Source organism: Sinocyclocheilus rhinocerous, unplaced genomic scaffold, assembly GCF_001515625.1.
Source record: "Sinocyclocheilus rhinocerous isolate Xijiao unplaced genomic scaffold, SAMN03320098_v1.1 scaffold721, whole genome shotgun sequence".
Classification (NCBI taxonomy): domain Eukaryota; kingdom Metazoa; phylum Chordata; class Actinopteri; order Cypriniformes; family Cyprinidae; genus Sinocyclocheilus; species Sinocyclocheilus rhinocerous.
In genome coordinates, this window is record NW_015656165.1 from 348221 (window position 1) to 359048 (window position 10828).

Here is a 10828-nt window from a genome sequence, read left to right on the forward strand (position 1 = left end):
AATACCTATGTCATACCCTTGTCATTATACAAATGTATGTCCTCATTTGTCACAAAAACGCGCACACACACACACACACACACACACACACACACACACACACACAGCACACAAGCCTCAATTGTGTGGCTGCATGTTATTTACTGCAGTGATTCCAAGTGGAGAGTCTCAAAAGCAAGGGGAAAATTTGTGTGTGATGTGTGTGTGTGTGTGTGTGTGTGTGAGTGAGAGAGGGGAGAATCAGGTGGTATTCTTGCCTTGCTCGCTATTTCCTTTGAATGACAAGCTGCAAATTCCCATTGGTCATGGAAGGGAGAGTGCAAACATACACTGACACAGACTTACTTCCACAGACAAACTGAAAGACTGGACAACCATATCTGGTTGACAGTTTAAACAGACAAACAGAGAAAGTGAAACAGAGATAAAATGGCAAAACACTTTAATTTTAGTAGCATGAAAGGAGCTCAGCAACAGGAGATTCTCCAAAAACTTCTGATTTTAGTAAATCGGTTATAGTTAAAAAAAAAAAAAATACTTGGGTGTTTAGAGAAGTTCAAGTTTTTGTGGCATTTCATGTTTTTAATTTAACAAAATAAATATTTTTTTAAGTTTTAGAAACTTGTTTTATTCAGATATTTTTCTATTGTTTAAATGTAAATGTAGGTGTTCAGGTGTGATGTTAATACACTTTGAGTCAGATAAATACTGCTCTAACAAACTATGTAATCTGATAGGTAGACAATTAAACAAAAATTTAATTAACCAATTTAGATTGGCACTACTACTAGCTACATTTGGTAAAGGGTAGCTTGACTTTATTGTATTGTATTGTATTATTTTATTTTATTTTTAAGTTAATTGAAGTGAACTAATTCAGGTATGTTATTATAGGGTTGAAAAGGGTACATTCTCAGGATCTTTTAAGGCAAGCCTTAAGAAACAACATATATATGAACTAACCCAGAAATGAATTTTCTAGAGGCTGAGAAAAGAAATTTTATCTCTCTGTAACGAAAACTTCAACATCATGTCGAGACCGGACATAAGCATGATACATCAATCACCAACAGTAAAATGATGCCTCATTCTGTTTCTGACGTACTTCACATGCTTGCGCAACATCCGGCAACAGGGCTAATGGATTTCAAAGGTTTCAAAGTCTAAAAGTCTAAAAAAAGACTATGGCACATGGCCCATAATTCAAAGACTAAAAGTCTGCGGTTCAACTCATACTGTACCAGATGATTAATGTACACTATGGCCAAAGAAAACTCCACTTTCAAGGTTCAGTTCTCAAAAGTAACAGCTTGATTTAGCATTTATTTTGTCAAATATAGAATAGAAAGGAATAAAAGGGAACACACTGATGTCTGATGCAAATTTCTGGATGCAATTAGCCAATAGGTGACACTAAAGTGAAGAAAGCAACTCTATACACTAATAAACAAAAATCTATAAAAGAAATTAGCATTGCAAAAGGATGTCAATAAGTGTGAGCAGGGGCGTAAATTTCGTCTAACAGTAGGGGGGGGGACAATAAACATAAAATTTCTCAAAATCAATTTTTGAAGGGGACACAAAACATAAAGCTAAAATTGTACTTGTAAGGAAAAGTTTACACAGAAGAAAGCCTTACTACTATTAGTGTAACAGGGAGACCGTGCCAAATTAGACAACTTTAAGCTGTTGTGGTCGTGTCCATTGTAGACATTATCCGTCAAGCAGTTTGTGAGGGAGTAATTTAATCCAGTTGCTACAATATAATAACACAAACACAAATAAGAATAAATGCTTCAGAAGTTGTGTGAGAGCTTGAGATGAGGGAAACTATTTATGGGAAAGTATTTAGTTGTTCATTAAGTAAAACTGTAGGGTGTATGTGTGCATGCCACTGATAACCATTACGGGTCCTAAGACGTCCAGAGAGCCTCTTCAATTATGCACGTGTTAATTAATGAAGAAACAGCCATTAATGAGCTCTCATAACATTCCACCCTCAACTGACCTGATTAAAGCAGCTGTGAGGATAAGCTGGAATAAATTAAGTATGATAGTTCCTCTAAAGGGTGTCACTCCCTTAAAAGCTATTAAGAGGGACTGAAAAGGTACAGTATTTGTGTGTGTGTGTGTGTGTGTGTGCATGACCCATCACTGTGTTGTTTTTATGAATATTGCTGAAACATGTCCTAACAGGTCCCTACTCTCTTAATAGTTTCGATGTAGAATATTTATTTTATTAATATTTATACCAATATTTATAGTATAGATTACTGGTCAAATTAAAACCACTGGCATGTTGGAAATAATGAAAAATCCAATATTAGAAACTGGTTTCTAGTTGGTAGGTAGTAGGTACAGTATACTTATTGTATCAGCTTTTTCTGCTGATCAATCAATAAATACCAACCCAAAATTTGCTAAATGTATACCAACAACAGTTTGAAAACAAATCTTCCAAAAGATCTGCATAACTTTTAATTCATTCAAAAAACAAAAACAAAACAACAATACAAAACACTTAACTAGAATATGGAATTTTTACTGTACCTTCTGATCACACTGCAAAAGTGTTCTACATCACTTTTTTGCCGTTTTCCAGTGCAAATGTCTAAAAGATTCTTAAATCAAGAATCAAGATACATTGAAAAGCAAAATGATAAGATATATATAAGATATATAAGAAAAGACTGGCATAAAGGTTTTCAATTTTTTTCCCCAAAGGATCTCACCTCCACATCTCATTCCAATTATCACATAAAACACTGTGAACTTCGCTGCTGTTGCTTCAGCAGAGTGAACAGTAAGAGTCGATCTCATTATAATTTAACAGAGCTAAATGATGTACTTTCTATGCTGCTGTCTGAAGCCAGCAAGAGTGCAATTAGTATGAAAGTAAGACATGAATGACGCATTATGGGTAGCTATACTATATAGACATATTTAACAGGCTGTCAGGCTGTGTATCAACACCTCACAAACCCTGTACTACCCCCTAACAATAAATAAATAAATAAAATTAATTTAAAAAAATGTGGTGACACCATGAAAATGTGATGGGTTTTTGTTTACTGATGCTGCTGTAGAAATATTCTATTCAAAATAAGCCATGAATAATTTATTATGTGAGTGAAAGGGCAGTTACTGAGATAAACTCAGTAGTATTCAGCTGGCCATGTGATCTCAACATGGCAGCTCCCATGAGGCGAACCAGGGGCGCGAACTTTTGAACAAGATGATGATGTGTAAATGTTTCTGATGTTGCTTAAAGATCATATTTTTTCATTCTGTACTGCCCTTTAGAAGCCACATAAAATACTTAGATGTTTCACAGAAGACAAAATAAGTACAATTTACCTTGATCATCCAATTCAAAAAGTTTACACTCCCCATGTTGCATCATGTTGCTATGTTGACCATCAGTGTATGTTTTCACATTTTTGTAATAGTTGTGTATGAGTCCCTCAATTGCCCTCAGTGTGAAAAAATGGATCTCAAAATCATAGTCACTGCTGAAAAAGGTTCAAAATGGCAGAAGATGCTGGAAAACCAACGAATGTGCAGAACCTGGAGGATTTTTCTGATAAGAAGTGGGCAGCTGAACTGCTCAGGACAAAAAGAGACTCACGAACCACCATCACAAAACATAAAAACAGTTGAGTAACAAAACACAGTATTAAAAATCAAGCGTGTGTAAACTTTTGAACGAGGTCATTGTTATAAATTCAGTTATTATTTTGTCTTGTGGGATACATGTAAACATCTTATATATATGTAAACAGCTATGTGAAATAGAAGGACAGTAATAAATAAAAAATAACATGCAATTTTTATGATCACACACACACACACACACTGACACACATGCATACAAGAACCTAAGACAAACGACAATGAACATGCTTCTCTATGGTGCAAAAATGCATTCATAAAAGAAAGCATTCTACAGTAACAAAGCTGATGAGGTCAAATTGCTACATAACGCGCGCACACACACACACACACACACACACACACACACAATACCTGTTCATAGTTGAAGGTTTCTAGCATCCCTAAAATTAGTCCCTGAAGCTCAGCCAGTTTTCCTTTCCCATACACAGGGTCCTGCGGGAGAGAACACATTTAAGAGATAAATTATTTTCTCATAGCTTTGATCACACTAGCAGAAACCTGTGTCTGTCTGTATAAAGTTTGTAAGTACATTTTAAAGGCATGTTCTGCAGTAAACCAACTTAAGCACAAATCAGAGAGAAAACACAGTGCATGCTGTCATACTGCATTCACAATGACAGCTGATAACTCTTAGATGACGAAGGAGTGCTGTCTCAGAAATATCACACACACACACACACACACACACACACACACACACACACACACAGACACACACAAAATTAGCAGTTATCACACAGTTGGGTAATTCTGCCCTCAGTAGGGGCTCAGATTGAAGCAGTCACAAAGATCAAGACCTGGAAGACTCACACACACATACAGTATCCTGTTCATTCTGAGGGGCAGAAATGTAAATGTTGGTGATTGTCACGCAATGGCAAACACAACAGACTTCTGTTCATTCATTATTTTATATTCATATCACTCCTATTCTTACTCTCTATTTCTTCACACTTTCTCAACATGAAAAAGTAATTTTTCCTCAGACTGCCTTTGTCAGCTTGTTCACCTACAACAACATATGATACCCTATTGATCCTGATAAGATACTTTATTGATCCCAATAAGGTACTTTATTGATCCTGTATGAAGAGAACGGGGAATAAAACTTTATATTGTAGACATTAAACTTTGTAGTTATATTCTGCCTCTTCCACACACAAGATGAATGGAGCCAATTCTCCAAGGCCAAAACTGCTCTTCCTCAGGAGAGACCGTCACTCACACAAACAGCTGGAATATCAAATCCATGGAGCTCAGGTTTGAAATCCAACATATGTTCTACGAGACGAATGAAAACTAACAAAACTCAATAAACTTGACTCTTTACTATATACCACAAAAACTTCAACTACCACCTATGGAGCTATGCTTGGCATATGGGACATCCCTCTAATCCACAGGGGCCCCCATTTGGGACTAATGACTCATAAGCCAAATTTGGTTTTATGTTTTATGCTTAATATCATATGTTTTTAAGGTTAAATCTAGAACAATATAACTGCACAGATGGTGCATAAAAAGGCAAAAATACAGTGTGTTTACACAGACCTTTCAATGCTGCACTGAGGCAGTCTAAATGCAGCGTATTTTTGTCAGAATACACATGTCTCTTAAAACAACTCTCACTAGTTTATTTAATTTGTCAGTGTATATACCTAGACAAAGGGAGAATTGCTTTAAGTAATTCGCACCACATTCCAAATGTTGTATTATGTTTAAGAGACTCCTGTGGTGTAAATTTACATTTTTGGAATTAAATGGCTGATTCCTTTGTATAATACATAATTTGACAAAATTACAACTTGATAGGAAATTAAATACAATAATAATATTTTCTTCACATATTACGTTTCTCAAAATTCATCTCAAGCATGAAAAAAGTACACTAACCTTAGAAAAATCTATATTTTAAAAATGTAATTTATTCCTGTGATGGCAAAGCTGAATTTTCAGCAGCCATTTCTCCAGTCGTATACAATCCTGTTTTTATGTGATACTTTTTTCAAAAGAACAGCATTTATTAAAAATAGAAATCTTTTGTAACATTATAAATGTTTTACTGTCACTTTTGATCAATTTAATGTGTACTTGCTCAATAAAACTTATTTACTTCTTTAAAAAAAAAAAATATTTTCAATGCAACTGTAATTTACACAGTAAATATGGAAACTGTCAATTTCACTATTTGTTTAGATCATTATAGTTTTTATCATGTAATTATTTTACTATTCTATTATAATAATAAATTAAATAAATACCATAACTATTGTTATATTAATTTTGGTCAAATGTTTACTTCGTGGTTACAATTTTAAATCTCTGATGAACTGTTATAGACTTGCTGCAGCCTACCAGATTTACAGAATGATAGAAAGAAAACAATTTAGCACATACAAGGATGAATGAAGAGCAAAGAATTCACTGCAAGAGAATAATTGTCTAAAATAACATCACTTTCTATTTCCAGCAAAACTATTTCACACTGATGCAAATGGTTCTCGTGGTTCTCAGGGGCCCCCACGATTGCAGTACGCCTCTGGGAGCTACTATAAACCTTCTCTGAGTTGTACAGTATGACTACTGCTTCTGGAAGAGACAGAGAGAAAGACGAGAGATGGTCTACTAATTAGTTCAGCATGTTTGACTCAGATGAGCATCCTTGACTAAACTCCTTAATGGATATGCATGCCACTCTAGTTGCAGGTGTTATTCAACAGCTATCACTATTCAGACACCCTGTAAACAAGCTGTAAACAGAAATAAACATTAAATGTTCATGGACAACCAAACAGAATTTCAATATTGCAATTACATGTTTAGCCCTTTGAACTTTGGAGAACCACGATTTACTGTTTCTCTTATAGAAACATAATGCCCCCTTACACTCCATCAACCCACATATCACAATGAGTGAGATATGAAAAACACTGTTATTAAGAGAGATAATACCACCGTTACAATGTAGAGACGCTTTGCTGATGAAAACAACATTAGACTGACCAGAAATGTGGTAGAAAAATGGACATCTTGCTCTCTTCTGAATGCTGTAATGCATTTTTCTAGATCTTTTTTTCCCCTTTTGGAAAGCCATGTAAATGCAATAGTGGGTGATCACAAACATAATATTTGCTAGCGTCTCCCATGTACCTCTAAGAAGAAGTTTACCCTGCTATATTTTACTTCTGAGTTACCACTCCAAAATTGTGAAAAGGTTTTATATACACAGCAAATGAATGAAACTGAGTGAACATATCCGCACCGGGAGTATTCGGCTCCTCTAATCAACAGTAAGAATGATCTCCCCTCAGAACGCCATGATCTCAGGTGATGTCCTCATATGCCATCTTGTTTTCTAGAAATATCTTTAGCAGACTAGGTAAATACTGCATACATTACTGGTCATATCAGCTTAAGGTAGTTATCTGGTTGGCTACCAACGCAGTCTAACAGGTCTAACCAGGGGTGCGTTTCCCAAAAGCAGCATTAGAAGCAGCAAGTTCTGCCATTACCAACATAGTTCTAAGATTAGGTGTTTACCAAAACCATAGTTCCAATGAACATTTGCAAGCAGCATCATTAACTTGGTCTGGTGTAGACAACAGCCTCCTATCTTATAATTATGTGGAGTACAAACAAATTGGAAATCAATTCTAAGCCTTGAATTGCATAATAATACTAAATACAAGAATAAGCAAGCACAGTATGTACATCTGCAGGCGCCTCTGCCTAGGTGTAAGTTAGGGCTGTGCGATTAATCGAAATCGCGATTTGAGACGTTGCGATTTCCTAATCGCAAAGCCTGCGATATTTGCACATTTAAAATCGCAAATCAAATCGCAATCGCAATATCTGTCAAAAAAATCGCAATTTGATATTTTCCCCCAAATCGCACAGCCCTAGTGTAAGTTCACATTCAAGATTACACCTGTTGATTATGTAATATAATGATTGAGATCATCTGTTAATATAAACTGATAGGTTTCTTTCTAACCTTTCCTGTTCCTTGTCAGTGGTGCATTTGCATTCACAGCAGCGCACTAATGATTACACGCTGTGAGGAAATGCCATCATATGTCACCATCAGCAGCCGGGCAGAACCAGAGCTGCTCAGATAGATGCTGAGGCAGGGAGATTAATGAAACCATATGGGCCACAAAAAAGAGACTATTACTAAATCATAATGAACATGAACAATGTCAAAAACTATAAAGATAGTAAATGTTTTGTCTTAGGTTTACTTTCACTTTAATGTGTATGCTTCTTGGTGAAGTACAGTACTGTTCAAAAGTTGGGTCGGTAAGGGATCGGTAATATTTTTAAAATGTTTTTGAAAGAAGTCTCTTCTGTTCACCAAGGCTGCATTAATTTGATCAAAAATACATTAAAAACAGTAATATTGTGAATATTATCACAATTTAAAATAAGTGTTTTGATTGTGAATATATTTTAACATGTAATTTATTCCTGTGATGCAAAGCTGAATTTTCAGCAGCCATTACTCCAGTCTTCAGTGTCACATGATTCTTCAGAAAGCATTCTTATATGCTGATTTTCGACTAAAGAATTATTTCTTATTATTATCAATGATGCACTCTAAAAAATGCTGGGTTAAATACAACCCAGTGCTGGGTAAAATAGGGACAAACCCAGCAATTGGGTTGTTTTGACCCAGCGGTTGGGTTACTACCCAGAAGGTTGGGTTAAACATTTAACCCAACCGCTGGGTCAAAACAGCCCAATTGCTGGGTTTGTCCCTATTTTACCCAGCACTGGGTTGAATTTAACCCAGCATTTTTTAGAGTGTGAAAACAGTTGCACTGCTTCATGTTTTTGATGAAACCATGGGACTTTTTTCAAGATTCTTTCAATACTGTCTTTACTGATACTTTTGATCAATTTAATGCATCCTTGCTGAAATGTATATTTTTTTCAAGAAAAAAAGGTACTTCAAAATCATATGCAAACTATTATAATTGTGAGTTTTTCATTCATTAGGACTGTAATAATGTATAAGCTCATATGTAAAAAAAAAAAATATATATATGTTTTTTTTTTACTCTTTGTTTTTTATCCTTTGTATCCTAACTCTAACTGATGTATTTTAACATCTAATGAATAGTCATATGTATTTTGCATATTGGCAGCATTTAAAACAAATGTCTAATAAAGGTAACACTTAATTATTGGGAATTGTTTTTTTTCATGATCTAATCTAAAATGAAAACGGTTTACACCAAATAACCATTAACAACTCTTGTAATACTGGTTAAAATACTACACTTCATTTAATTATGGTCAGTGAAAAAGAATGAAGAACTCACTATTTGCATATAGCCTATTACTATATTAACAACACAATTTCTAAACTATGAACTAGAAAAATTGACTATAAACTAATAGTTTGCAAGTAAGTGCTTTGTTATAAAGTGATACCAAAACTTTTGAAATGTGGTGCATCTTTGCAAAAAAAAAAAAAAAAATTCATAATCACTGATTCAAAAGAAATCTCAGAGGATCTAATGACAGCAGGTTGAAGCAGAATAGCAGAGTGCTGGTGTAATATCATTGATAAGGAGGGGCAGACTAGAAGATCGAAGGGGGAAAGCTGACAGCACTAAATATGTGCAGATGAAAACAGATAAAGGCCTTCCACTGCCCAAAGTCTTAACCGATTCATGAGCTGCGGCATCGATCTCATGGAAAGCAAAAATGTGTGCAGTGTGCGTGTGTGTTTGAATCAGCTATACAAGACTCTGAGCTGGAAGATCCACTGAAAAGCAAATTTGCTGTTCAGTTTCTGCAGTGTGTCCATCAATCCAAATATGAGAACAAACAGTGGATTGTGTGAAATCATGGGACAATAATTCACACTTTTAAAAGCTGCATCTGTAGATGGCATCGTAAGCAACCGTTTCTATTTCCTATGATGCATTTAGCGTGTCCTGCCATACTGAAAAGGTCTGAATCTGAACAGGCAGTTACAGTACCTTTGAAATGTACACAAAATTTGGTTGAACATAAATATCAATATATATATATATATACTATTAAATAAAATTCTAAATGAAACGGAATATTATAAAATGTGGATTGCGATTACAGTACAGCGGATTTTATTTCCCATAGCAACTGCACAAACTACATTTTAGAAACCATAACCCTGAAATATTTAAAAGTTTCAAGACAGCAGATTTGTTGACATATCCGGAGCAGTTGAATACAGAATCTGTGTAAATGTCTGTGTGTGTGTGTCAACAGTTTTGCACAAATAAGAACCATGGGATTTTGAGTTTGAGCCTGTTACCCTATTGTCAAGTCAGAAGGCTCTAAGTCTTTCCAAACAAATCCCATAAATCCCACAGAACAATAACAATCTTACACATACCACAATCACACACTGAGCGACCTCTGACGTGCACACAATGACTGCCATTTAGTAACAGGCTGGAATAATAGCAGCCTAGTTTTAAGACAAAAATTGTATTAGCGGGTTAAAAACAACAAAAGCATCTACTTACCTGTAGGATGCGCTGAATGATGGCAGGTGGGGCGATAAAACTGGACATGCTGTTTAAGACTTTCATAGTGAGCTCTTTTAATGCTGAGGAAAGAGAGAAACAATCAGGACTGACTGGGCCCTCAGCTAAATTCATTATACACCAGTGGTTCTCTAATGTCTGTGAGATTTAAAAAAAAAAAAAAATTATCAGTTTTAATTATTTTCATTTTTTAAAAAGGAAGCTTTAAAGCACTTATAGTGGGTATAGAAAATAATCACATTTTGTTGCTTTGCAGCCTGAAATGAAGACGGAGAGTTTTTTCTTTATCCAGCTGTTTTTACTCAGTGCAACTTATAACATCCAAGTGAAAGATATAACACCAACATGTCAGAAAAAAAACTAAATAAAAACAGAAGTTGGAAAAAGGATCACCCCCTTGTGTCAGTATTTTGTTGAACCACCTTTTGCTTTAATTGTAGCCTTTAGCCTGTTGGGATATGACTCTGTCTCTACTAACTTTGCACATCTAGACTTTGCAATATTTGCCCACTCTTCTTTGCAGAACTGCTCAAGTTCAGTTCAATTTGATGGTGACTGTTTGTGGACTGCAGTCTTCAAGTCATTCCACAGATTTTCAGTGGGGTTTAAGT

At 35.2% G+C, this 10828-nt stretch overlaps 1 protein-coding gene across 1 annotated transcript in view; it reads right to left on the reverse strand.

Annotated features, from left to right (window-relative positions):
• The window catches only part of vps8 (VPS8 subunit of CORVET complex), a 122132-nt gene that overhangs the window by 29982 nt on the left and 81322 nt on the right, over nt 1-10828 (reverse strand). The window contains exons 39-40 of the mRNA XM_016527229.1: nt 10197-10279; nt 4027-4107 (exon numbers count right to left, since the gene is read on the reverse strand). Of these exons, the coding sequence (XP_016382715.1) occupies nt 4027-4107; nt 10197-10279 (164 nt within the window). The remainder of the gene's footprint in view (nt 1-4026; nt 4108-10196; nt 10280-10828) is intronic.